The following is a 27,860-nucleotide window of genomic DNA, read 5'->3' as shown; positions in this document are numbered from 1 at the left end:
GCTAAGGGGTTTTGTTTTCTGTCAGCTCTAAATTTGAAGGTAAGCTATATTAAAGACACCCTTTTCTACAGTAGTATCTAGGTTCTGTGTATATTAAAGTATATAGGCAGGGATTGTAAAATACTAAAGTAAGTCTTACTCAGTTAGCTTCAGTCAAGTTTTTAAGGGTAAGACCAGGTGTTGTTGCTGTTTTTAAAGATCTTCACGTGCTTCCACCGTGCAAAAACTTTGTTACTCACCCTCCATGGAATTGTGTAGAAGACTGCCCCAAACCGCCTTCCTTGGATCTCCTCAGAGACTTCCTTTAAGGATATTAGTGAAGGACTCCTGAAGAGTGAAGGTTCTCTAGGAAAGGAATCCTTTCTAAAGGAACAGGAGCCACACCTATACCTTTAGATTTCTAAGTTTGGAGGACCCATGCATTTGATTCTCAGACTCAGGAGTTGAAATGGATGAATTGCCAGAATAAATGAGATAAAAAACCTAAAGATGTTGCTAATTTGAATTTGTGGCTGCATAATGGTCTGGCGAAGATGTCACCATCGTTAAAGTGACCATCACGCAAGTGTGAGAACCCGGCTTCTATCCAATGAATTCATATAAAGTAAGCTTGGTGAGGCAGGGGGTGGTAGCACATAGTTTGATCCCAGCACTGGGAGGCAGAGGCAGGCGGATCTCTGTGAAGTCACAGAGACCCTGTCTCTGTGAAGTCAACATAGAAAAAGAAGGGAGGACGGAAGGAAAAAACAAAGTGGATGGCTGCTGAGGGGCAGCCCCAAAGACGGCCTCTGGCTTTCAGCCGCACACACATGACCTGTGTGCAAGGAAAAAGTTAATAGATCTTGCTGTTTATACATAAGGAATTTATAGCATGACAAAAACATATCTAATAATTTAATTGCAGTAGACAAATTTGAAACTATACTTTGCTCAGAATCATGGCGGTTTCTGGTGGTTCCTGCTGCGTTACAACCCTGTGGGTACCTGTTTAAATAATTTTTTTTCAGGTAAGTGTGCCAGTGGTTTCAAAGTGATGTGTTTTGGTTACTTTTGTGCAAAACTCTGTTTGTTCTGAAGACTATTCACTCTTGTGACTTTAAGGCTGTATTTACCCTTTCTTTACATCTGGGAAACAGTGCTCTGAAGCTGACAATGTTATCTGTGGCTCGCCCCCTAATGGCAGCATTGGAGATGTTGAGTCAGGAAGGTTGTCAGAAAGCTCTAAGCCAGCCAGAACAAAGTGAGTTCAAGCTACAGCCTGTGGTAGAGTAAGACCCTGTCACAAATGGGAAGGAATGGGGAGGGAGGGAATGAATGAGGTCAGAAATTTATACGTCCTCTAGTAACATATTAAAATTGGATATTAGATTAAAACATACCAGAGACAGTATGGAAAATAAAGCAGTTACTCTGTTTCCCTACAGAGGATTTTGCAGTCGTGGTACCTGGAGTCGCATATCCATCTTCTGAGTCCTAACCCACAACATTCCTGGCTCCAAGCCAAGGCTAGACTATGGCTCTGGGTTCCCAGAAACTGGATGAACTCTTCCTCTTCCTATGTTGTGTCTCAAGAGAACCAGAAAATTTGTCACTGGTATTGATTGGGAAGAGAGGTTTTTGTTAGGCTGTCGTCGTCTCCTTTTCCTCATCTCATCTCGATACTGGCAAACAGATATGCTGCCATTCTTCTTCAGGAAGAAACTGGAGAGGCTGGCGAGATGGCAGCTCTTACACTTGACCTGGGTTCACTTCCCAGCCCACAACCAGCTAGACCTCTAGGTCCTTGGGAACCTGACTCCCTCTCCTGACTGCCAAGAGTACCAGGCACACATGTGTGCATGTGGTACACAGACATACTTGTAAGCAAAACATCCATACGTGTGAAAAAGTAAAAAGAAAAAAATTAATAAATTGGAACAACACAGACATCATAAGTGGGATTTTGATGGTTGTGTTGTGACTAGAAGGATCTCTATTATAAGAAGTATAGTCAAGGAGAGTATATTTTATTAGGAAATCAAAACTGACAGCATTTATAACCTCGAGAGAGGAGTGCACTAAGTGACAGCTGGCACCTGTGTGTGTGTCAGCAACGAGCATGAGCGCTGCCGTCTCTCCAGCCTCACCAGTCACTGGTGCTGGGCTTAGTTAGTTTTCTATTTCTCTGTCCAGCTAAGCAAGTACAGCTTTCTAGGGTACCTTTTTTATTTTTAAAACAGTGAAAAATCTTCCCTGTATTTTGCTTTACTTTGTGAGGAGGGCTGGTATTTAAAAATAACTAAATAAAAGCCAGACGCGGTGGCTCTCACCTGTCCTCTCCTTCAGAAGCCTGAGGCAGGAAGACTGCCATGGGTTCAAAACCATCCCATTGCTGCAAAGTAAGACCTGTCTAGAAAAACTAAATAAACAAAATCACCCAGAGATTCCAAAGCCATACGTTTTCTTTTTAACAGATTAGGGATCCTTTCCTCTATGTTTTGAGGTCTTTGTTTACTTAGAGGAATACACCATGAACGTTCTCAAGGTTAAATAGCCTCTGATAACATTTTGAGTAACTGCATAGCATTCCATGTTAAGGATTTATCACCATTGGCTTAGTTCTTACATTATTTTTAAAGATTTATTTATTTATTATTATATATAAGTACACTGTAGCTGTCTTCAGATATACCAGAAGAGGGCATCGGATCTCTTTACAGATGGTTGTGAGCCACCATGTGGTTGCTGGGAATTGAACTCATGACCTCTGGAAGAGCAGTCGGGTGCTCTTAACCGCTGAGCCATCTCTCCAGCCCGTATATATAATTTTTTAAAAGATAACCTCTATAATTTTCTAGTGCTTCAAATTTCAAACTCTGCTCCCCCCCCCCCGGCCTTTCCTCAAAGATAGGGTCCCAGGTTGGCCTTGAACTCATCATGTAACAGAGGCTGACTTGAACCTCCTGGACTGGGATAAAGGTGACCTGGTGTTGAGTGTCAAACCCAAGAACACATCCTGCTAAGGAGACATCTTCCCCACTGAGCGCCATCCCTGCCCTGCATCTTGTTCTTATGTCGTCAACAGGACCCCACAGTCACAGGAGACGCACGCAGTGCTTTGTAGGGATGACTTTGCAGCCTTGACCTTCAGGGTTCCTGTTCCCTACTTTTCTCTTCCTTTCAGTCCCATGTTGCTTTTCACTTAGGTGGAAATCCTTCTTTATTCCTGCGTCCTCTCTTGTGCTTTGCCACCTGTGTGCAGCCTTGTTACTGCTGTTTTCTTTTCTGGTAGAGAGCAGTCAAACATAAAATCAATAACTGCTTCTCAGCCAAAAATAAACCCATGGGTATTGATGTCTTTCAGGCTAGTCCACAACTGTCTTCTCAACTGTAGTCCATGGAGTGTGTAGTGTTCTACAACAGAAAATACTGAGCACCTGAGAGCTGAGAAAGTATGTCTCTACCTTTGAGGCAGCACAGTTAAAAATACAGTTGGAATATTTTAGAGCCATACTGATTTGGGTGATCTGACTGATGAGGCTACATTTAAATTGGGTTTGGTTTTGTTTTGTTTGAGACAGTCCTATGTAGACCAGGCTGGCCTCAATGACTTGTTAGGTAGAATTGCTCTGAGCTTCTATTTTCCCACCTGTAAAGTGGGACAAATAGTACTATGGGGATTACTAAGAGTAAATGTGAGGTAACAGAGAAGATGCCTAGATAGAATCATTAGTGTCCCATCTAGAACCCGGCCTGGAGGACCCCTCTCATAACTTCAGTTGTATTATCCTGGGATCTGAATCTTGAGTAGACGTACTCTGCATGTGAGAACAGTTAAGTTCTTAAGTCTTCTAATGTATCATTTCATAGTGCAGTGCTTCTCAACCTTCCTAATGCTGTGTGACTCTTTACATAGTTTCCCATGTTGTGGTGACCCCCAACAGTAAAATTATTTTCTTTGCTACTGTCATGTATTGTAATATAAATATCTGATATGCAGATGAAAAATTCATCCCACCCCGGCCCTAACCCCCGGAGACATGACCACAGGGTGAGAACTGCTGTCCTGATAGAAGAGGAAGATGAATAATTATCCCAAAATATATAACGAATTTTGTCTGGCAGTAGACATAAATAAAATCAGGAATTTGAAGCCAGCGAGGCTGGAGAGACGCTCAGCAGTTAGAAGTACAGACTACTCTTGCACTGATTTTGGTTCACAGCGCCCAGGTCAAGCATCTCGCAACTTCATAAACTACAGCTCCAGGGAATCCCATGCCTGAACTCCTTGGGCACCTGAACAAACCCACATGAATAAAATCATAAGAGTAGAGTTTTTGTTTAGTTTGTTTTGTTGTGTGACCAGGTTTCTCTGTGTAACAACCCTGGCTCTCCTGGAATTGCTTTTGTAGGCCAGGCTGGCCTTGAACTCACATAGTTCTACAGTACTGCAAACCAAGCACATTGGAGCAAAGACAGAAAGATCATAGGTTTGTACACATACTTGTGTACACACAGCAGCCAGAGGACAACTTTCCATAGTTAATTCTCTCCTACCGTGTGGGTTTCAGATTCCACACTCTTGCCTTCCTGTTTGCCTTTTCCTACTGAGCCATCTTGTGACCTCTGCCTTTGTTTTGTTGGTGGTGGTGGTAGTGGTGTTGGTGATGGTGGTGATGGTGGAGGTGGAGGTGGAAGAAGTGGTGGAGGAGGAGGAGCAGGAGGAGGAAGATGTGGAGGAGGAAGAGGAGAAGCAGGAGGTAGAGGAGGAGGAGCAGCAGGAGGAGGAGCAGGAGGTGGAGGAGGAGGAGCAGCAGCAGCAGGAGGAGCAGGAGGAGGAAGAGGAGGAGGAAGCAGCAGTAGTAGTGGTCTGAGGCAGTCTTACTGTACAATAGCACAGCCTGGCCTGGGACTTCTTTCCTCTGCCTCCTGATTGCTAGGATTACAGGCATGTCCACCCATGTAAAGCCATGTTTACCATAAAATGGGTAGAATGACAGTCGTTCCCTGTCACATTGGTACCAAGTAATAGCAGACAGCCTTGCTTCCTTTAGGATTTGTGAGGTGATTTATTGTTGTTGTTGCTATTGTTGTTTGGTTGGTTTGATTTTTTTTGAGACAAGGTTTCTCTGTGCAGCTCTGGCTAGCAGACCAGGCTGGCCTGGAACTCACAGAAATCTTCCTGCCTCTGCCTCCAAAGTACTGGAATTAAAGGCATGTGCCACTGGGTTCTTGTAGCCCAGGTTGGCCTCAAGCTCACTATGTGAGTCAGAGTGACCTTTAGCTTTTTGTTTTATTGTGGGGGAGGGGTCGACAGAGACAAAGGGGAGAAAGAGAGAGAAGGGAAAGAGAGAGGTGACCTTTATTTCTAACGTGTTGTCTCCTAAGTACTAGGGTTATGGCCATTCACTGCATCCTTGGCTCAGACTTGATTTTTTATTTTTTTGTCATAACATCACAACATAAGGCACCATCAGCCTATGGTCATTATTCTATACCACCTACAGTACTTCTAGTTAGTACCAAATGTGCACTACAGTGTCTCATTGACCGGGCACCCATCCATACCCTGCTTGGAAACTTGGGCCTCACTCTTTCTCGGACTTCCAAAATAATTGAGAGAAGGGTAGATAAAATCAAGTGCATACAACAAATGCTTGAAACACATGTGTGAAAATGAAGATTATTACTAGTGTTGCCGGGTATGGTGAGGCATGCCGTAATCCTAGTACTTGGAACACAGAGGAAGGCAGATCTCTGAGAGTTGGAGGCCAGCCTAATCTGTCTACATAATAACAGTTCCAAGACAGCCAAGGCTACATATAGTAGCCTTGTCTTTAATTAAAAAAAAAAAAAAAAAAAAAAAAAGACTTGAGTTTAAAAAAGCAAATATGGTGGTACAGACGATAATCCCAACTGTTTGGGAGTCTGAGGTCTGAGGCAGGAAAAAGTTTGAGACCTGTCTGGGATAAACAGTGAGACCCTGTCTCAAGAATAAATAAAAACAACCCATCTTAGGAGTCTGGTTATCTGGACGGATGCATCGACTGCCCAGGGCACCCTCTTCATCTCCTGACCTGGTCAGGACACACCGCCTGTGGTACTGCCATCTGCTGATTCTTTCCTCCATTCTTTCATTCTGTATTACAAATCCTGTGAAAGCAGAGGGAAAACCACTCAGTCCTACTTTCACAGTTCGGAAACACACGAAGAGTCTCGAGAGACCTCTCAGCCGGGAGAGCACTTACCGTGCAAGCCTGTTGAGCTGACTTTGATCCCTAGAGCCCACATGGTGCGAGAAGAGAACTGACTACAAGGTTGTCCTCTGACCTCCACATACATACCATGGCATGTGTCTGCCCAACATACATGACATGACAAGATAATAATAGATAAAAATTTAAAACCACACATAGAATGTTGCTTTAACTTAATATATTGGTAAGCTACTACAATCTACATTATCTCTGATTTTAACTTGTTCGTAATTCCCACCGTTTCCTTCAGACTGGGAGGTAAAGGGCTATGAGATTGGTAGCAGAGCCAGCAAGGGAACATGTGACTGTAAAGGTCACAAGGCAGCCCACAAGAGCAAGCTCTTCCTTCTACAGTGTTGGTACAGCTCATGTCCAGGTCATCAGCTTAGCAGCCAGTACTTTTACCCTCTGAGCCTTCTCGCCAACCCTTACCTCTTATTTTTTTAGGTATTGAAACTAGAGATAGAGATGGCAGTATGGCTGCTCCACCACCATCTAGAGGAAAGCCTAAAAACATTTCAAATGCCATTTTATAGCTTCACCACCATAGTTCTTGTAAATTTAACAGCACAGCCGCTAATAGATATGCCATGATATAGTATAGATCACAGTATTCTTTACTCCGTCATTACATGTGCATAAAGCATGTCATTATTGTGTATGTGTGTGTTTATCCCAACTGTAAGACACATAAGAGACCATGTTTTAGCATGTACATACACATACATGAGTGTTTGTATGGTGTGTACAAGTTCAGGTACCTCTACACACGTCTGAGGCCCAGGACGACACCGGTGTCCTGCTCTGTCACTCTTCACATTGTCACCTTGACAGAGGTCCCTTGATGAACCCAGAGTTAGGCTGGCAACCAGCAAGCCTCAGCGTTCCCTCATTGTGCTGGAGTTACAGCCATGTGTTGTAGCCTCGCTTGGCTTTTTGTGTGTATGTTGGAATCCAAATTCATGTCTTCATGCTGGGAGCAGCAAGCTCTCCTACTCGCTGAACCAGCTCACAAACCATATCTTTTGTTTCTATATTTTTTCATAGCCACCAACTATGAATAGTTTATTATAATTGTGATCAATACTCATCAATTATTCATTATTAAATGATGGATATAGATATTACAAACTAGATATAAAATAGCAATATAGATTGGTCAGTCCCCAGGACCCACAAGGTAGAGAGAACTGACATCCAACCTCCATCTGTGCCGTGATGCACCCATGCATACATACACAACATGCATGTACGCACACACAAATGAGACAAATCAGGCATGATGGTACAAACCTATAATCCCAGCATTTGGGAGATGAAAGCAGGGAATCAGAACCTTAAAACTACTAGCAAGTTCAAAGCTAGCCTGTCTCTTACCCAACCAAATACACAGAAATCCAGTTCTATTTCCTTCTTTTCAGCCCACATTTTCACTGTGCCATGCCCCAAGTCCCCTGCTTTCTAGCTTATACAATCATCAGTTGTTCCTCTTAAGGAGTTAGAATTCTCATACAGGTCAGTTAAGGGTGTAGAACAAGCCGGGCGTGGTAGCACATGCCTTTAATCCCAGCACTCAGGAGGCAAAGACAGGAGGATCTCTGATTCTAGGCCAGCCTTGTCTACAAAGCAAGTTCCAGGGCAGCCAAGTCTGTTATACAGAGAAACCCTGCCAGGGGTATTGGGAGGTAGGGGGATAGAGTGCTTGCCCATTAGGGATAAATCTGAATTTGGTGCCTAGTGAATTTGGTGTATACCACTCAGAAGCAAGAGGGGAAACGGAGGTGGTGGGAGCACAGTGAAGAAAGGAATGAAGAAACTAATTCTTGAAACAGAAAAAGTGTACAACTAGATTTCTGGAAAAAAAAAATCAGCTCCAAGTTCAGGGACTGACCCTCCCTCAAAGGACTAACATGAAACACGAGAGAAGAGGGCACCCGGCACCCTCTGAGGCCTCTGCAAGTGCCTACAGATGCACACCATGTTTACAGAGTAAAATAGTAATGAAGAAGCCGCCGGCATCCCAGGCATGGAGGCGCACACCTTTCTTAAGTCTCAGCACAGCAGGCAGACGCAGGTGCAGCTCTCCAGTGCCAGCATTACAGTGTGAGGCCGGCTGAGAACAGCAGATGAGCAGGATCTGAGGAGATGGCCCAGTGCTCAGGAGCTCTGCTTGCTTTTGTTCCCAGTATACATGGTGGCTCACACTGTCTGTCACTCATTCCACTTCCAGAGGATCCAGTGCTCTCTTCTGGCCTCTGGGTACTAGGCACTGTGTAATATACAGAGATGCAAGCAAAACACATATAACAAAATCTTTGAAAATAAATAAGAAAGAAGAGAGGTCCAGTCCCAGTCTTCCTGTGGGGACCGGGTGCCTGGGCACCTTTCTTGTGTCTGCGTCAGAGAAGGCGAAGATGACTGCATAGAGAGACATAAAGCACAGCTCATAACAGAATTGCCCCGTGTGGTTGTGCCAAGGCTTTCCTTGTTTTGTGAACACTGAAAAATAAGAACCCTTCAAAAATGGAGACCTGTTTTCTTCTTTCACTGCCCTAAAGCTTGTGAGGGCTGGAGAAAGTAGGTCTGTAAAGTGTTATTTTTTTTTCCTTCCTCTCTTATTCTCCAGCTGTCTCAACTCAGAACCTCGTTGAAAGAGTGTTGCACTTCAGCAAAATGTGTTTCCTGTGACATTTCAACAAGCCTCCATTTTCTCTTTCCATGTTAGAAGTGTTCCTCTTTCCTCCCCCCCCAACCCCCATTGCCAGCTCTCTTAACTTGCCACCCGCCCTTAAACTCATTCAGTACTCTTAGGTTTGCAGAGCATAACAGAGAAAAAAGTCATATTTATAAACATGTGATCCACCCAGCTGTTTCAAGAATAGAAATAGTGTCTGTTCTCTGTGAAGCTGTGCTTGTCCACCTTTATGAATGTGGCACCTGTCTGACTAGGCTTACCTTGTCTAGACACAGATGGACACTGTGGGGTTTGGGTGTTTTGTTTTGTTTTGTTCTGTTCTGTTCTGTTTTATCAGAGTCTCCCTGTGCAGCCCTGGCAGTCCTGGAGCTCAGAGATCCGCCTTCCTCTGCCTCTGCTAGGACTCAAGGTGTATGCCACCATGCCAGGCACTGTTGTTGTTTAAACTAAGCACAGCAGCAGTCACTAAGGGGGGACATGCAGTTGAATTCACTCTGGCAATATAGAGAACTTTGCTTTCTTAGAAGACAGTCCATTCCCTTAAGAAACCAGGACCAGGGGAATCGATAGCAGTTCTACCTTTCCTCCATTTGAATACCTCTCCCCTTGCAGGCTTACATGCCATTCATCAGAGGTGAATGAGAAGAAGAAAGCTGTTAGATAGCTAGGTCACCCGAGGACCAGAGGGTCTGGCTTCTGTTAGTCTTTCAATAGCATACTTATCTTCATTGAACTTTAGTTTCTGAATTCAGTTCTTGTTTTGTTTTGTTTTAGGCATGGTCCTCCAGTGGAGGATGATCTTGGTCTTTTTCTTACTATATTTTACCTATTATGTACATAGGCCCCAGCACTTACAGAAGTCAGGGACAGTCTGAAGGAGTTGGTTTTTCTCCATACACCATGTGGGTCCACCTCATCAGCCCGAATTACTACTACTTTTTTTGGAGGGTGGAGCAACATAGTCTTTCTGCAATAGCCCTGGAACTCAGAGCTCATTCTGTCTCTGCCTCCCAAGTGCTGAGATTTAAAAGCACGCACTCTCATACCCAGTTTTCTCCTCCTCTACTTCTTCCTCCTCTTCTTCTTCCTTTTCTTCCTCCTTTTCTTCTTCATTACATTTTTATTTATTCTGATCTCCAGCACAGTTTATAGTGGCACATGCCTGTAATTTCTGCACTTGGAAGTGGAGGCAGAAGATAAACTCAAGGTTACCCTTCACCAACTTGATTATATAATGGGCAGGTTTGAGTTTTACAACCCTGACTCAAAAACAAAATAAAGAAAACTGTTAACGAAGAAGCTTTAAAAGGTTAATAAACATAACACAAAAGTAAATAATTTCTACATATCATTAATTGCCATCAGTAAATAAACTGATGGAAATATTTGATTATGTTACAAAAACTTTACTCCAAGGAATTAAAAGTTACAGTTAAAGAATGTGGGAGGGGCTCAGCAGTTAAGAGCACTTGCTGTTCATCTTCTGACCACCAAGTGTACACTCTGGCACATATAAAGAAATTAAATAAAAACAAGTAAAAATGTAATGACGTATGCCTCTTATCATTGTTCATTAGCTTCATATTTCCTTCGTAGAAATGTTCAAGGATGGGCTGGAGAGATGGCTCAGCGGTTAAGAGCACCGACTGCTCTCCCAGGGGTCCTAAGTTCAATTCCCAGCAACCACATGGTGGCTCACAACCATCTGTAATGGGATCCAATGCCTTCTTCTGGTGTGTCTGAAGACAGCTACAGTAGCTACAGTGCACTCACATACATTAAATAAATAAATCTTTAAAAAAAAAATAGAAGAAGAAGAAATGTTCAAGGATATTCCTACGAGATGTCTCAGTGGGTAAGGGTACCTGCCACCAAGCCTACTGGCTTGAGTTTGATTCTTGGAACCTACTGTTCCATATACACTACTGTCTTCCCAGACACACACAGACACACAGACACAGACACACACACACACACACACACACTCTCTCTCTCTCTCTCTCTCTCTCTCTCTCTCTCTCTCTCTCTCTCTCTCTCTCTCTCTCTGGAAGAGTTAGGAATCATATCAGGGCTATGTGTGCATAGGGAAGCACTGCACTGCATCCCTAGCACTCATACTCTCCCCTACCCCCTACCCCCTCATTTTTGTTTTCCAAGATAATTTCTCTGTGGAGCCCTGGAGCTCACTTTGTAACCTTGAACTCCCCTGATCATCCGGCCTCCACCCACCAAATGTCAGAATTACAGATGTGCACTACCATGCCTGGATGTCAGTATTTAGGGTTTTTTATACTGCTTTTTAAATTTAGGAATATTGTTGTGCCACATCTTCAAAAGCTTTGTTTCCCTTTTTCGGTGGGGTGAGGAGCAGGGTATCATGTGTCCTAGGCTGGCCTTGAATTTGCCGTATAACTGAGGAGAACATGAACTTACATTGCTCCTAATCCCACCCTCCAAAAGTGGATTACAGGTTTCTGCCATAATACCCAGTTCATGTGGTGCTAGGGATATAACCAGGATTTTATGTGTCCTAGACAAGCACTCTGCCAAGTGGGCCACATTCCCAGCCCCCAGTCCCCGACCCCCTTTTAATAAGTTATTGTGGCATCATTTCAGAGTGAGAACAAGTGTGGTGGTTAAGAGGACCCAAGTTCAGTTCCCAACCCCAACAATAGGTGACTCACAACCACCTCCAGCTCCAGGGGATCCACCACCTCTGGCTTCATCAAGCATCTACAGTCATATGTATACATACCTGTTCATAGACACATAACTACAGTCATATGTATACATACCTGTTCATGGACACATAACTACAGTCATATGTATACATACCTGTTCATAGACACATAACTACAGTCATAACTACAGCCATATGTATACATACCTGTTCATAGACACATAACTAAAAATGATTTTAAAAAACAGTATTTTTTAAGTAAAAATATATCAAACAACCTAAGCTGTACACCAGCAACAAAGAATGTATAAATTGTCGTTAAGTCATGCACTGAAATATTTTAACTCAGTTAAAATGAATGCGTTAAGCCAGGCACGGTAGCACACACACATATAAGCCAAGCACTCAGCAGGCAGGGGCAGAAGGATCATGAGTTCAATGCCATCCTTGACTAGATAGTTTGAGGCTAGCCTGAACTATATATATAGCAAGGCACTGTCTTTACAAAAACTAGGGAGGGCTGAGGATATAGCTCAGGAGAGTGCTTGTCTAGCATACACAAAGCCCTGAGTTCAGTCCTAAGGACTGCATAAGCCTGGGTGTGTTAGGCCTTCCTGTCGTCCTAACACTTGGCGGTGGGAGAATGAGGCTCAGAGGCTCAAGCATCCTCAGCTTCTATAGAGAGAATTCAAGGACAGCTGGGATCCATGAGACCCCGTTTCAGAAAAAAAGAAAAAATGTCTTGATCAGGCTACGGAGTCTGAATGATTGCCCATCTATAGGGACCCAGGAGTGCTATAGGCAGTTCCCATGGAACAGTTCTCGCCCATTGGTACCAGAGCACCACTGAACTTCCAGAGGAGGAATCAGAGTGCGTCTCGGATAAAGAATATTGTTTGCAGTGGCCAGGGGGTTTGTCTCACCCATACCCCTCTCTTCTTGTTTCCAGGGATGCTGGTGGTAAATGTGACGTGGAGAAACAAGACATACGTAGGCACACTTCTTGACTGCACAAGACATGATTGGGCACCCCCAAGGTGAGCACGTCAGATGTCTACTTTATATCGGTATGAACCCCCACATCATCAGTGAACTGTTATACCTTTATCTTACGAAAGTTGCCCCAGTTGGCCTCAAACTGAAGCCTCCTGAGTGCTGTGTCACTATTTGAGCCACCATCCCAGGCTATATCCATCTTCCTTCCTTCCTTCCTTCCTTCCTTCCTTCCTTCCTTCCTTCCTTCCTTCCAGCCTCTCCCCCTTCTTCCCTCCCTCCCTTCCTCCTTTCCTCTTTGGGACAAGAGTTCATTCCGTAGCCCAGGCTGTCTTGGAGCTCACTGTATAAGGCAGGCTGCCTCAAACCCAAGGTGAGCCTCCTACCTTAGCTTCCCGAGTGCTGGGATTACAGGCATTAGTGTGAATCACTGGGCCTGGCCTTTCCAGTTGCAGCTTGATCTTTAAGTTGACATCTCAACTCGCCATAGTTCTCTGTACCTGTGATCCCGGCCCTGGTGGATACACAAGGGTCAGAAGTTCAAAGCCACCTTCAGCAAAATAGGGAGTTGAAGCTAACCCTCAGAACATACCTTGTCTCCAAACGTGTGAGAAGACTAACACTTTGAGTCTAGGATACTGCATGAGGCTTACAGATTCATTCTCTAACAGCATCCCAAAAAATAAAAATACCATATAAACCACTAATATTTCAGTGTCTTCTTATGCCTTATTCCTAATGTTAATACCCAGTGTGCTAGGGCTTGAGAAGCCTAAAATATGGAGGGGTGATCCAGAACTAGTGTACAAATGACATCCTAAATGTACCTCTCAATACAGCTCCCATGCAGGTACCTAAAGGAAACCACAGTTATTAAAACGGAAGCTGGCCAGAAAAATGGCTGCAAGTTAGAGGCCATCTTTTACTATTTAGTGAGCTCCTTACCAGCCTGGGCTTCAAATTAAAGAAAGTTGGATGTAGTTCATGCTGGTAGGCCCTGCCTCACACACACAAAAAAGGGTGTTTTCCCCTTAATAATGTCCTGTCCTATTTGTCCTTTTCCAAGGTTCTGTGACTCCCCAACCAGTGACTTGGAAATGCGCAATGGTCGAGGAAGAGGGAAGCGTATGCGTCCTAACAGTAACACGCCGGTCAGCGAGACAGCCACAGCCTCTGATAGCAAAGGGACCAGCAGCAACAGCAAGACCCGAGCAGGAGCCAATAGCAAAGGCCGTCGGGGTAGCCAGAACTCCTCAGAGCATCGCCCTCCTGCCAGCAGCACCTCTGAGGATGTCAAAGCCAGCCCTTCCTCAGCCAATAAGCGGAAAAACAAACCTCTTTCAGACATGGAGCTGAATTCTAGCTCAGAGGACTCCAAAGGGAGCAAGCGTGTCCGTACAAATTCCATGGGCTCAGCCACCGGGCCCCTCCCTGGGACCAAGGTAGAACCCACTATTGTGGACAGAAACTGTCCCTCCCCAGTCCTGATTGACTGTCCCCACCCAAACTGCAACAAAAAGTACAAGCACATTAATGGGCTTAAGTACCACCAAGCTCATGCCCACACAGATGATGACAGCAAACCAGAAGCTGATGGAGACAGCGAATATGGAGAAGAGCCCACCCTCCACGCAGACCTCAGCAGCTGCAATGGTGCACCTGTCTCACAAAAAGGATCCTTGTCCCCTGCCCGCTCAGCTACCCCCAAAGTCCGGCTTGTTGAGCCTCACAGCCCTTCCCCTTCCAGCAAATTCAGCACAAAAGGCCTCTGTAAGAAAAAACTGAGTGGGGAGGGAGACACAGACCCTGGAGCCTCATCCAATGATGGGTCTGACGACGGACCCTCAGTAGTGGATGAGACAAGCAACGACGGCTTCGACTCTGTGGAAAGGAAGTGTGTGGAAAAAGAAAAATGTAAAAAGCCCTCCAGTTTGAAACCTGAAAAGATTCCATCCAAGAGCTTAAAATCAGCCCGCCCCATTGCCCCTGCCATCCCCCCACAACAGATCTACACTTTCCAAACAGCCACCTTCACAGCAGCAAGCCCAGGGTCCTCCTCAGGCTTGACCACCACAGTGGTCCAAGCAATGCCCAACAGTCCCCAACTCAAGCCCATTCAGCCCAAGCCCACTGTTATGGGAGAGCCTTTCACAGTCAACCCAGCCCTGACCCCTGCCAAGGACAAGAAAAAGAAAGACAAAAAAAAGAAGGACTCATCAAAGGAACTTGAAAGTCCTCTGACCCCTGGGAAGGTATGCCGAGCAGAAGAAGGTAAGAGCCCGTTCAGAGAATCAGCAGCAGATGGAGTAAAAATGGAGGGCCTTCTGAATGGCTCCTCAGAGTCCCACCAGAGCCGATTAGCTAGTATCAAGGCTGAAGCTGATAAGATTTACAGTTTTACTGACAATGCCCCCAGCCCTTCAATTGGAGGCAGCAGCCGCCTAGATAGTACTACCCCAACCCAACCCCTAACTCCCCTCCATGTAGTGACCCAGAATGGAGCTGAAGCCAGCTCAGTCAAAACCAATAGCCCTGCCTACTCTGACATCTCTGATGCTGGGGAGGATGGGGAGGGCAAGGTGGACAGTGCCAAGTCCAAGGACCCTGAACAGCTGGTTAAAGAAGGGGCTAAGAAAACACTTTTCCCCCCTCAGCCGCAGAGCAAAGACTCAGCATATTATCAAGGCTTTGAAAGTTACTACTCTCCAGGCTATGCACAGTCCAGCCCAGGGGCTCTCCCCTCAAGCAGCCAGGCAGGAATGGAGGGCCAGGCCCTAAAGACAAAGAAGGATGAGGAACCTGAGAACATAGAAGGGAAAGTAAAGAATGATGTCTGTGAGGAAAAGAAGCCTGAGCTGAGCAGTTCTAGTCAGCAGCCCTCTGTCATCCAGCAACGGCCCAACATGTACATGCAGTCCCTGTACTACAACCAGTATGCCTACGTGCCTCCATATGGCTACAGTGAGCAGAGTTACCACACCCACCTCCTGAGCACCAACACTGCCTATCGGCAGCAGTATGAAGAACAGCAAAAGCGACAGGGCGTGGAGCAGCCCCAGCGGGGACTAGACAAGAAGACAGAGATGGGCCTGAAAGAGCGGGAGGCATCACTCAAGGAAGAGTGGAAGCAAAAGCCGTCAATTCCACCAACTCTTACCAAGGCTCCCAGCCTAACAGACCTGGTGAAGTCAGGGCCGGGCAAGGCCAAGGAGCCAGGGACTGATCCTGCCAAGTCTGTCATCATTCCCAAATTAGATGACTCATCAAAACTCCCCAGCCAGCCCCCTGAAGGCCTTAAAGGAAAGCTGGGTGAGGCCAGCCACCTAGGCAAGGAGGCGTCTGAGGCTAAGACAGGCACTGAGTGTGGCCGACAGGCAGAGGTGGATCCAATACTCTGGTACCGACAGGTAACTGTTGTTGCAAGGACGTGAAGGTGCTATCTAATGAGCTTTCTGGCCCCCACAGATCAGCACTGTCTTGTGTAGGGGTTCCATAGAATTGAGATTAGCAGGAAAGTTGTATGTTAGCAAACCTGTACATTTTGTTTTTTAAAAAGCACTTTTATCTCCTTAAAAGGTATTTTTCCCTTAAATAGGAAAGAAGAACTAATGAGACAACTTAATTTTGTCTACAGTTAGTTGAGTCTTCATTAGCAAGCAAGACAAGAACCTGAGCATTTAGACTCCTAGCCCCGTGTTCCACTGTATGGATTCTGTGGGGTGGAAGCGTTTAGCACTCACCTAACAGGTTTCTTTAAAAAGGATTTTTTTGATATCAGTTATGACGACACATGCCTGTAGTCCTAGGACTTGGGAGGCTAAAAGCAGATTATCTTGAGTTTATAGCCACACTGAGCTACATAGCCTGGGCTACATATACTTAGCAAAACCCTGTTCTCTTAATAATAAATAATATTTAAAAATTAAAACCAATGGGGCTGGAGAGATGGCTCAGTGGTTAAAAGTACTTTCTGTTCTTCCCGAGGACTGAAGTCTACTTCCTAATACCCTCATCAGGTGGCTTACAACCTCAGTAACTCCGGCTCCAGGGATCTGATTCTCTCTTCTGGTCTCTGCAGACACCCACACCTGTTGCAGACATTCACTCGGTCTTCCCTTTTCTCCTGGGGGCAGGGATAACTGCAAAGCAACATAAACATCTTGGCAGGAGGCGACCTGTCGTGTTCCCAGAGTCCCTGCCCCAGGAGTCTTACACAGAGAAGAGCCACTGGTGGCTTTACCTTTTTTCTCCCAGGATCTCGTTTCCTTAGGTTTGAGAAGGTGTTTTGTTTTGACATGACAGGGTCTCACTATGTATTCCTGGCTGGCTTACACTCTCTGTAAACCAGGCTGACCTTGAACTCATAGAGTTCTCTTTGCCTCTGCCTCCTCAGTGTGGAAATTAGCAGTGTTTCTCTAAACAAAATCTGTGCAAGTCAGAATCCTACTTGGGTGCTGTAACGGTCTGTTGTTATGTTTCTGCTCAGACCTTGGGTTTGAAAAGGGTCTTGTATATAATACTGCTTGGCACCCATTCTGTGGTTTTTGCAGGAGACAGAGCCCCGAATGTGGACATATGTTTATCCTGCCAAATACTCAGACATCAAGTCAGAGGATGATCGGTGGAAAGAGGAACGGGACCGAAAATTAAAGGAGGACAGGAGCCGGAGTAAGGACTCTGTTCCCAAGGAAGATGGGAAGGAAAGCACAAGTAGTGACTGCAAGCTACCCACATCTGAGGAACCCCGCCTTGGAAGCAAGGAGCCCCGACCAGGTGTCCATGTGCCTGTGTCCTCCCCGCTCACCCAGCACCAGTCCTACATCCCCTACATGCATGGCTACTCTTACAGCCAGTCATATGACCCCAACCACCCCAGCTACCGGGGGATGCCTGCTGTGATGATGCAGAACTACCCAGGTACAGTACCTGCTGGCGTGCTGCTCTTGGGGAAGGGAGATGAAGCAGTTTTTAAACCCAGAGCTTTTTGCGCTTTGGCTTTGGCTCTAAGGTTCAGCGAGACTGACTTGGATAACAGTATTTATATAAGAATAAAATGTGGCCATGATGTAAAGTTGCCGCTTTGACCTTAAATGACCCTAATTACAATCAGAAAAACCACCTCTCCCAAGCTTCAGCTAAGGCTTTCCTTGATGATCAGTGGTAAAACTCCTGTGCGCCACAGCCATCTTCTCTCCGCTGGAATTTCTCTAGACATGCACTCTGATTTCTGCTGCATGCAGGGCACTGTGGGGAATACTAAAGAAATCGAGGAGACCAGTTCCCTCCGTCAGGGACTTCACAGCTTAATACAGCAGGAGCAATACATGTGACAAATAAGATTCAACCAGAACAACGCAGGCATTCAGCTTTGAGCTTGTGCTCATCTCTGAGATCAGAAAGCTGTCGGGGACGCAGAGATTTTGAAGTCAGTTGGGGGGATGTCTAGTAGATTCAGCTTGAGAAAAATTAGTTCTTACACAGCTGACAATGAGCTCTCAGTGGGTCAAGGATTAAATGTTTTTTGTTAGAAAAAAAGTTCAGATTCCACTCTACACACTAATTTCTGTTGCCTAAAGAGCTATGTGGGATCCAGAACTTACAATTTTGTTGTTTTGTTGGTTGGTTGGTTGGTTGGTTTGAGGGTTGGGAGAGGGCTAGTTATTTTTGTTTTCCTGAGACAGGATTTCACTTTGTAGCCCTGGCTGGCCTGGAACTCGCTGTATAGAACAAGCTGGGCTCTTAACTTGTAGAGATCACCTGCCTCTCTGAGTGCTGGGATTAAAAGCATGCACCACATGCCTGGCCATGCTGTGGCCGTTCACCACACACTCACGCTGATCCAATCAAGGTAAATGCCATCCCCACATTGTTGTCTGATAGCACTTCATGAAGTGTGTAATAGGTGTTCATGACTTGTAGCCACTCCTCTGTGCGGCACTACACTAGAGCTCGTGCCTTCTGTCTGTGTTTGGGCATCTGTTATCTAACCTGCCCTGCCTTCCTCAGCTTCTGGTAATCCCTGTTTTCCATTTAGATCAGCCTGAGCATTCACTCCTTACGGCTCCCAGCCTCCTAGAGCTAGTCTTGACATTCTGCTGGCATTATTATGGGATAAATTCTAAACACACATAAGCTTTTCAAACAGATAAGAGATCATCTCACCCTCATGGCGTGCCATACCATCTATATACAAATAAAAGTTCCATCTGTTGAGGCTTTCTGTGGTCCATGCACTGTCTTGAGTGATTTATGCATTTTTCTGTTGTGTTTTCATTGTTGAGACAGATCTTATTATGCAGCCCTTGTTAGCCTGTGATGAACCAGCTCCTTTCTCTTGTCTTTGCTCCCAAGTGCTGGAATTATAAGTATATACCACTGGACCCTGCTTACACCATTCACTTATACCCACTGTGTGCGCGTTCGTGCGTGCATGTGTGTGTGTGCGCGTTCGTGCGTGCATGTGTGTGTGTGTGTGTGTGTGTGTGTGTGTGTGTGCGCGCGCACGCGCACATTTACATGTGTATGGAGGTCAGAGGTCAATATTACTTGTCTTCGGGGCTGATTTATTTTTTTAAACAGGGTCTCTCCCTAAACCTGGAACTCACTGACTATTCTAGACTGACTTGTCAGTAAGCCCCAGGGATTCTCCCGTCTGTCCCTTCCCAGTTCTAGAATGATAGGTCTTTACGCCTGGCCACTTATATAGGCCCTGGGGATCTGAACTCCAGTCCTCGTGCTTGTATGGCAAGCATGACTGTGTTTTTGTTGGTGTGAATGTATGTATGTGCACCATGTGCAGCATGTTTGATACCCAAGGAAGCCAGAAAAAGGTGTTAGGTACTATGGAGCTAAGGTTATAAATAGTTGTGAGCCACCATGGAGGTGCTAAAAATGAAATCTGGGTCCTTTGCAATCGAAGAAGTGGTTAACCACTGATCTGTCTCTCCAGCCCAGCTTTAGTTTTTGAGACAAAATCTGGCCATCTAGCCCAGGAGGTCTGACCTTGATCTCATCTCCCTGCCTTAGCTAAAACCTCAGGTGTGTGTAGACCTAGCTTCATACTGCTTGTTTGTAAAAGGACTTTGCTAGAACTAGATTCTGTAAATTCTGTACTAGAATGTAGTGTTCAGGTTACCTGCCTTGAAACAGTCCTCTTACTGTTGCCTCCCAAGGCCTGGATTAAAGCATTATGTAGGCTCCTGGGTTTGCTTTGTTTTGTCTTAATTTTATTTAATGTATGAGTGCTCTGCTGCATATACATCTGCCTACTTGAAGAGGGCATCAGATCCCACTATAGATGGTTGTGAGCCAACATGTGGTTGCTGGGAATTGAACTCATGACATCTAGAAAAGCAGCCAATGTTCTTAACCACTGAGCCATCTCACCAGCCTAACTCCTGTTCTTTTTATATCTTTTGCTTATTTTTTAGATTTATTTATAAATGTGGGGGGGGGAGCTATGCATGTAATCACAGTGTTTGCAGAGAACATCAGCTCCCTTGGAGCTGGAGTTACAGCCAGCCACCTGATAAGGGTGCTGAGAATTGAACCCAGGTTCTCTGGAAGAGCAATAAATGCTCTTACCAGGTACTGAGCCATCTCTCTAGGACCCCCACCCTTTTTGAAACAGCCTTGGCTGACTCAGAACTCATCATAAAGACCAGGCTGATCTTAGACTCAGTAATCTGCCTGCTTCTGCCTCTCCAGTACTGGAATTAAAGGCATTCACTCCCACACCTGGCCTACCCCACACACCCCTCCCTCCACCCCCTTTTTTAAATAAAGACGAGGTTTCATTATAGATCAGACTGGCTTCAACTTCACATAGATCTGCCTGCTTCTGGCCTGAGTGCTGAGATCAAACTTAGGTCTTCAGGCTTGGCAGCAAGTGCTTTTACCCACTGAGCCATCTCAACAGACCTTGTTTTATTTTGGGGGACAGGATCTCATAATGGCTAGGTTGACATTAAGCTCAGAATTCTGCCCCAACCACCTCAGTGTTGGGATTACAGTGCCTGGCTGATTCTGCAGCCCGAGGCTGTCTGGCTTTAAATCCTTTGATCTTTCCACTTTATCATATGACTCTGAGATAACACAGGAAGTCTGAGAAATCAGCTTTGGGAAACCAAATGTTCTATGTTCTATCCCTTCACCTGTTCTTCTGTAGAGCTTGCTAAGAGGAGAAGCCAGGCACTGTGGTAGAAAGTGTCTCAGGCTGTGCCCAGGAGAGCCGATGCCCACTGACCGCATTCTCTGGAGCCGTTTCTTCTGCACTTGTTTCTCTGACTGCTTGATTTCTTTTTTCCTAGGTTCCTATCTGCCTTCCAGCTATTCTTTCTCCCCGTATGGCAGCAAGGTCTCAGGTGGAGAGGATGCTGACAAGGCACGTGCCAGCCCCAGTGTGAGCTGTAAAGCCAGCTCGGAGTCCAAAGCCCTGGATATCTTGCAGCAACATGCCAGTCACTACAAGAGCAAGTCTCCCACGGTAAGTAGAGTACAGCCCATGTCCTTGTCCAAAGACCAAGAAGTAGAGATCCACAGCATGGGAGGGGTGGGCAAGCTCAGGGCCTGACCAAGATGCCGCTTGGCTGACTGTTTACTGGCCTCATAAGGGCACCCCCTTTATTTGTAGATGCCCTGCAGTTTTAGAATCATAATGTAGAACACTGGTTAGATCTCTGGTATGTGTGTGTCTCATTATATCACCTTGATGTATCTCCTTTCCTTTCCAGATAAGTGATAAAAATTCTCAGGAGAGAGATCGGGGAGGCTGCGGGGTGGTTGGAGGTGGAGGCAGCTGTGGCAGTGTTGGGGGAGCAGGAGGTGCTGACAGGAGTGCTGACCGGCCCCGCACATCCCCTTCCCAGCGCCTGATGTCCACACACCACCACCACCACCACTTGGGCTACTCCTTGCTCCCAGCACAGTACAACCTACCCTATGCCGCAGGTAAGGCTCTTGGCCTCTAGCTTTGTGTCCATTTCAGTAGTAGTACTGTAGCAAGGCCCCTGCCCTCAAAGGATCCTCTCCACCTCCCAGACTTCTGACTTGAGATGACTCCTACCACTCAAGAGGGTGAGGCAGGAGTATAAAAAGGAATTGAAGTGGAATGGGAAGAAGACTTAGTAAAGCACTTGCCACACAAGCAGAGGACCTGAATTCAGTCCTCAAAATCCACATCAAAGACGGATGTGGTGGTTGTGCTCATAACTGCAGTGGTCAGGTGGGAGCAAAGCAGGCAGATAGAGCCCTGGAGCGAGCTCACTGGCCGGCCAGCCTGGCCTACTTGGCAAAGTTCCAAGCCAGGGAAAGGCTTGTCTCAACCAAAAGACAGAAGGTACTTTTAAGAATGACACTCAGGGGTTGGGGATTTAGCTCAGCGGTAGAGCGCTTGCCTAGGAAGCGCAAGGCCCTGGGTTCGGTCCCCAGCTCCAAAAAAAAAAAAAAAGAATGACACTCAGTTGTCCTGTGATCTTCACATATATATGTGCAACACACACATGCAGAGACCTGTCTTAAATGCTCCCCTGAGTCCTACTGTACCAACCTTGGTTAGGCTGGAGCTAGATATCAATGAAGCTTGGGACTTCACATTGTTCAGCAGAGTAAGGAACCAGAGAGAGAAAAACAAGCAGCTGAACATCGATCTGGCCAAGTATGGGGGTTGTTTTTCTGTCCACACCCCAAAAATCCAGTGTCACTAGGTAATTTAAGGGAAGGTCCTCATGTGGAGCCAACATGTGAAGGGAGAGCTCCTGAGCACTACATCAGTGTGTTCTCTGTTTGCCAGGGCTTTCTTCTACAGCCATTGTTGCCAGCCAGCAAGGCTCAACCCCCTCACTCTATCCACCCCCCCGGAGGTGAGAATGGTAAGTAGATTTTGTTCATTTGCAGTAATAGATTAACAGGGGTAGCTGCTACTTGGATTGCAGAATCCCTGCAAGTGAGGGTTAACTATGTGATAACAGTGATCTGGAAAAGGGAGACAATTGGCCGGGTCTGTGATGCTAGCCTCTTGGGAAGCTATGTGCGTCTGAAGGCCCGTGGAAGACCAGCACCGTCTGGTGCTGCACTTCTTTTGTTTGTTTTTTAGCTTTGTTGTGAAGGGTAGTGCTTGTGAGCAGAGCTCAAAGAACAATTTACAGGGAGTTCCCTCTTCAAACTGTGGATGATGGAATTCACCTCATGCTTGGCAGCAAGCACCCTTGTTCACCAAACCATCTTGCTAGCCCCAGTTCATTTTCTTAGAGCGCCATCTTGTGGTTGTGACACCAACAGACCACAATTAGCTGTTTACCTGTGTTTCCTTCGCAGAACACCAAGTGCCCAGATGAAGTCAGCTTCATGGGCCAGACTGGCTCATTCGAGGTGATGCTGGAGGTGCCATTTTACCATCAGTTACGGTGTTGATCATCCTGTTTGCCATTCCTACCGTGACTGAAGGCAGACCTTGGCTTTCTCACCTCCACTAGACCCTCCGACCCCCTGACCCTCCCTCTTCCTCAGGAGCTGGAGAACTGGTACTTTGCAAAAATATTTATTCTCTCAGCCACAGTTCTGACTGTTGTGGCATCTAGGAGATGAAGGCATAGGAGCAACTGAGAAAACAGCCTCATCCCAGAGAAGTGACTGCTCTGATACCTTAGCCCCTGGGCTACTGCCAGAGCAGCACACACACACCTGGGAGGGACCCCAAGCATGGGATAAGGTCTGAAGACAGCACAGCAGCCATACCCTCACCGTCATTACACCATAAACCAGATTCCACATCTCTTCAGTGGTTTGGGCCCTGGGAACTGGCAGCACGTGGAGAAATTAGAATCTCAGGAAAGAAGCAGGGGCTGTTTCCTCTGTAATTATGAAGATAAGGTCTTCAAGTGTGGAGACATCCCCCTCTGATGTGAGCACAGATAAATGCTCGGAGCCTAACCCGTAAAGGGTAAAGTAAGGCTCTTGCCCCACCATTGTCTTGTGCTCCTGTTAGGAGAAGACAGGGGTTCTAGCACCAGCACAGGCTCCCTGGGGATGCTGGGAGGAGCTGGAGCATAAATGGAGTCTGTGAAATTGAATCTGCTTCCTCACCAAAATTCCTGCTGCTTTTCATCTCCCAACTCCTTGCCCTTTCTCTTTCTTTTTTAACCCCTTGGTGCCTTTCCCAGGGGGGGATTCCCCATACTGACCTCACCTCCTCTACTGCTTGGCTCCTACAACTCAGGCAGAATAGACTTCTTCCCGGCATGGGTAACCTTGGATCTGCCACATCACTTTAGAGCAGCAACCAGAAGGCAGGCTGTTCTTGGAGACATTGAGTAACCTTCTCATTTAGGGTCACAAATGTGTACATCCCAGTTTCTCTGTCTACAGGTACATGATTTATACAGTTCACTCTGTAACTCCATATGTGCCAATATGAAAAGTGTCTTTGTAACACACATTTTTTAGGAGCTGCTGGCCAAGGGAGGTGATTTGCTCCTTAGACCCTAAAACAGCATATCCAAGCATTGCGTGCCCAAGTCAGAGTGGACTCAGTGAGTGAGGCTTTGAGGTGGCAGGCATTTCTCTATTCTCCTGAGCCACAAAGTCGTGTTAGGGGAAGGTGATGACCTAGTTGTTGGAGTCACTTCTCCGCCTGTGGGATGTTTTCTAGTTCTCTGCTATTGCAGGGTATCACCCCTTTGTTCCCCTTTCCTCCTGTCTTTGCCCTTTGTACTGCAAGAGAGAGAGAAAGATGCACAGATACCAGCTTAGGCTAATGGGGAGCTTGTAACAAGTGTGTCAAAAATGACAGTTTGAGAGCAGGAAGGTGGGAAAGTGGGGTGGTGGGAGACAGTAAGCACAAAGCCCAAGAGAAACCAACTCCCAAGAATCCACGGACCCTCCCTGTCAGGCTCTGGTAGTTAGCACCTCTGACCTCCAAACCTTCCTGTTTCCAAGTCCTTGTTTTTGTTCAAGTTGGGTTCTGGGCACTTGGAAAAATCCTTTTGTTTTAGACCCATTTGCAGGACTCCAAACAGCCTCCTCACCACCATCGTTCCCTCTGCCCCATGCTGCCCCAGTAAGTAGTAGTTTGGGCAGTGACCCCCTTTCATTAATGAAAGTAGATGTTGGGGATACCATCTTACCTAACCTGATACCCTTACTAAGAAAGTGACTGTCAGCCCAGTTATGCCCCCAGGACTCCAGTGAGTATAGCCATGCTCCCATCTGTTCCTGTTTTTTAAATATGGTTGTGTGTTTTGTATGTATCTGTGGCACTGGCTTTCAGTGTGCTTTGTACATATTGTAAAGACCAAACCATTGGAGCAATTTTGTTTTTCATTGAGTAGGCATGGCTCACATTCCTGCCCTTTCCACTTCACCTTATAACTGAGGAGGTGTGTCTGTATTTGCAAGACAGCCTTAGCTTCTGCAGAGGAAACAGCTTTCTCTCTCACCTCTCCCTTCCCCCTCCATCCGTCTGTCTCTCCCCTTCCTCTCCCTCTGTCCATCTGTCTCTCTCCCCTCTTCCCCTTAGAAAAAGTCAGCTCTTTGTCCCCTCTGCCCAAGTGCCCACGAAGAACAGGCGTTGCTCTGAAAGAGGTTAGCAGTAGAAAAACGACACTGTTCTCAGCTTGATCCTCCTGGTCCCTGGTCTGAGTCCAGTGTTCTCTCTCTGAAATGGCACTGCACAGCTGCAGCTGTGGCAGTTCCTGACCAGTGCTTCTATTGGCTGTTCACCTCCACACTCCACAGCAGGGAAAGAAAGACGATCTGGTCCAGACCACCAAACCAAGCCTCTCACCAAGCCACCCTTGGTGCCCGTGCTCTTGGTGTTAATGATCTCAAGAGACCCATGTGGAAGAGAAGCTATAGGAAGTAGGGGCCTCAACCCTGAGGAAGGGCAGCTACCTTGACAGCTCTGCTGGAGTCACATCTGCGTCCTTGTTTATGGTGGCCAGCTCACTTCAGCTCTTTCCCATCTTACACTCGTAGTCTCCACCTAGCCTACACTCTCCACACATCTCCAAGAAACACAGAAGGGTCAGAGGGTACCCTCTGAATGATCATTTCATGCACCTCCTCTCCAGGCTCCAGGGTGGGGTGGGGGGACTTAGTTTGAGGAGTTAGACTGCAGAAGGGCTAGAGAATTGGATGTAGGTTTGAGGCCTCATCACTTACCCCATGTACCCTCTCTGTGTACTCTGATGCCCCCCCCCCCAAGATTCAGCTGGGCAGCTAGCTGGCCCATAACTCTGGGCCTTTGTCATTTATTACTAGGGCATCCCAGGAAACCTTCCAGTGATTCCCTGCCATGGGCCCCTCCCAGGCCTTGTCCCCAGCCCCTCCTGCCCCAGCCCACCCGCTTGCCTTGGTGCTCAGCCCTCCCGTTGGGAGCAGGTTGGGGCAAGCAGGAGGCCCGGGCTGGAGGGACAGTGTTGCTGTTCATAGCTTTTGTTCCATTGGCGTTGCTCTGTTGAATTTAATTTCAGTCTTCCTGATTCTTCCCTTCTGTAAAGTGTACATTACCAAGTTCCTTGTTTTTTTACATATATATATATAAATATATATATATATATACAAACTGTACTCTTTTTGCCTTTGTACATTCAGGCAAGAAGAGAAAATAAATCTTTTTAAGAGACAATCACAAATCTGTGAGGGCTGCTGATTATTTCTCCTGGAGTTTGCTGCTGAGCTGCTGCCTCCTCCCCTAGCTGTTCTGTTCCCCCTCAGCTTCCCTGTCTTTTCTCTAGTCCTGCTCCATAGCTCCTCAGCTTCACCTTTCCTGGCTGACAGCAAGCTGTTGAACCCAGTGTGCCGACTCCCTGCCCTGTAGCTTCTCTGCCCAGCATCATTTCCCAGCTTGGCCACTGGCTGATCCTGTATCCTGACTTCTTTTTTTAACCCTTAGATCTCATTCACCAAAGTGGCTTTGGACCCTTGGGTGCTCTGGGACCTGCCTCCCAGAGGCCCTTGGCTTTGGACATTCATTCATCTATGAAACTATGCACCTGGGAGCTCTCTGCCTGAGATTTTTGCACTACTTAAACCTGCCTGGGCGTTAGAATGAAAGGTTTTTAGGAACAAGTGGGAAATTACCTGCCCCACCCCCACCCAAACACTCCACCCCACACTACCCCTAGCCTCAGAGGTCTGCTGGTCCTAGGACTCCTCCTGGACTCCATGGTTACCCTATGACATCAGGGCTAAGGAACTACTGGTAAGAACTTTTAAGACTCTGAAACAGCCCAGCCAAACCATGTTCAGCCTTTCTTCTTTCCTTACCTTCTCTCCCCTCTTCCCCCTTTGTTTCTACTTCCTTTTCTTAATTGGCTTTGGAATTGAAGTATATTTTTAAATTATTTGTTGTATTTATTGAATAAAGTTTTTAATGTCCCTGTTCTTACATTTAGACTAAAGTTTGCCTTTCACGTATCTCCCCCAACCCCTCTTTACCACCCCCAAATTTTCTACTTCCTAAGTTGCTTTTGTAAAAATGAAGTACGGCTGCCTGCTAACCAGGATTGTGTTCTGTCAGTCGGCATCTTCAGCAGGCCCTCCTTTCCTCCTCTTTTTGGGCAGGGAACTCTTTGGGTAGGTATATGGTTTACGAGTCAGCCCATTGGCTGTGACAGGCAGCAGCAGCAGCACCAGCAGTGTGTCCCCGTCTGCTTTGTGAGCTTTGGCTGACAGGAAAGGACTGTCACCCCTATTTATTTGTGAATGGTATCTCAGGCTTGACATCTGACTCGACTTTTAGGCTGCCTCTAGGAGTCATCTGTTGGATGGGGGCTGTTTTCAAGCCAGTCACTTTGAAAGTTTAGTGATTTAGCTAAATACAATACAGGTAAGTTCCATGAAAAAACAGGCTGAAAATTGGGCAAAGCCTGTAAGAAAGTAAGGGTTGACTATAAGGCAGTTGCAAATCCATGGATAAAACAACATTGCCTTGAGGGTAAGGAGGTATCTGAGAAATCTGAGAAGTAAGGCAGTGGAGGTGCTTAGCTCCCGCTCCAGGACCACTGAGAGGTGATGCTTTATGCTGGTGGTGCTTAGAGCCTTAGAGCCAGGCATGATTGCACTGCAGAGTATAACTGTGTCCAAAAGGAAAAAGAAAAAGACTTCAGGAATAAAGTTAGATTTATTTAGGAAAAAAGTATAAATCTAAGTCCCAGCCCTGTGTGTAACAACTAGAACTCTGAGTTGGTTATGTATACACCTTTCTCTCTCTATGGGCACTTAGTGTGTCCCACTCCTAGCAACCCTGAGTTTCACA

The 27,860-nt window shown here is 46.2% G+C and overlaps 1 protein-coding gene across 2 annotated transcripts in view; it reads left to right on the top strand.

Moving 5' to 3' along the window:
• Positions 1-26,993, top strand: part of Znf609 (zinc finger protein 609) — a 133,651-nt gene extending 106,658 nt beyond the window's left edge. For both annotated transcript variants that reach the window (XM_032910414.1, XM_032910415.1), the window contains 7 exons: positions 12,561-12,648; positions 13,671-16,011; positions 17,155-17,521; positions 20,914-21,089; positions 21,337-21,553; positions 22,395-22,473; positions 22,919-26,993. In XM_032910414.1, the coding sequence (XP_032766305.1) occupies positions 12,561-12,648; positions 13,671-16,011; positions 17,155-17,521; positions 20,914-21,089; positions 21,337-21,553; positions 22,395-22,468 (3,263 nt within the window). In that variant the 3' untranslated portion in view covers positions 22,469-22,473; positions 22,919-26,993. The remainder of the gene's footprint in view (positions 1-12,560; positions 12,649-13,670; positions 16,012-17,154; positions 17,522-20,913; positions 21,090-21,336; positions 21,554-22,394; positions 22,474-22,918) is intronic.
• The last annotated feature ends 867 nt before the right edge of the window (positions 26,994-27,860 follow it).

The sequence above is a fragment of the Rattus rattus genome, chromosome 8 (genome assembly GCF_011064425.1).
Source record: "Rattus rattus isolate New Zealand chromosome 8, Rrattus_CSIRO_v1, whole genome shotgun sequence".
Classification (NCBI taxonomy): Eukaryota; Metazoa; Chordata; class Mammalia; order Rodentia; family Muridae; genus Rattus; species Rattus rattus.
This window is presented reverse-complemented; position numbering and strand designations above follow the sequence as displayed.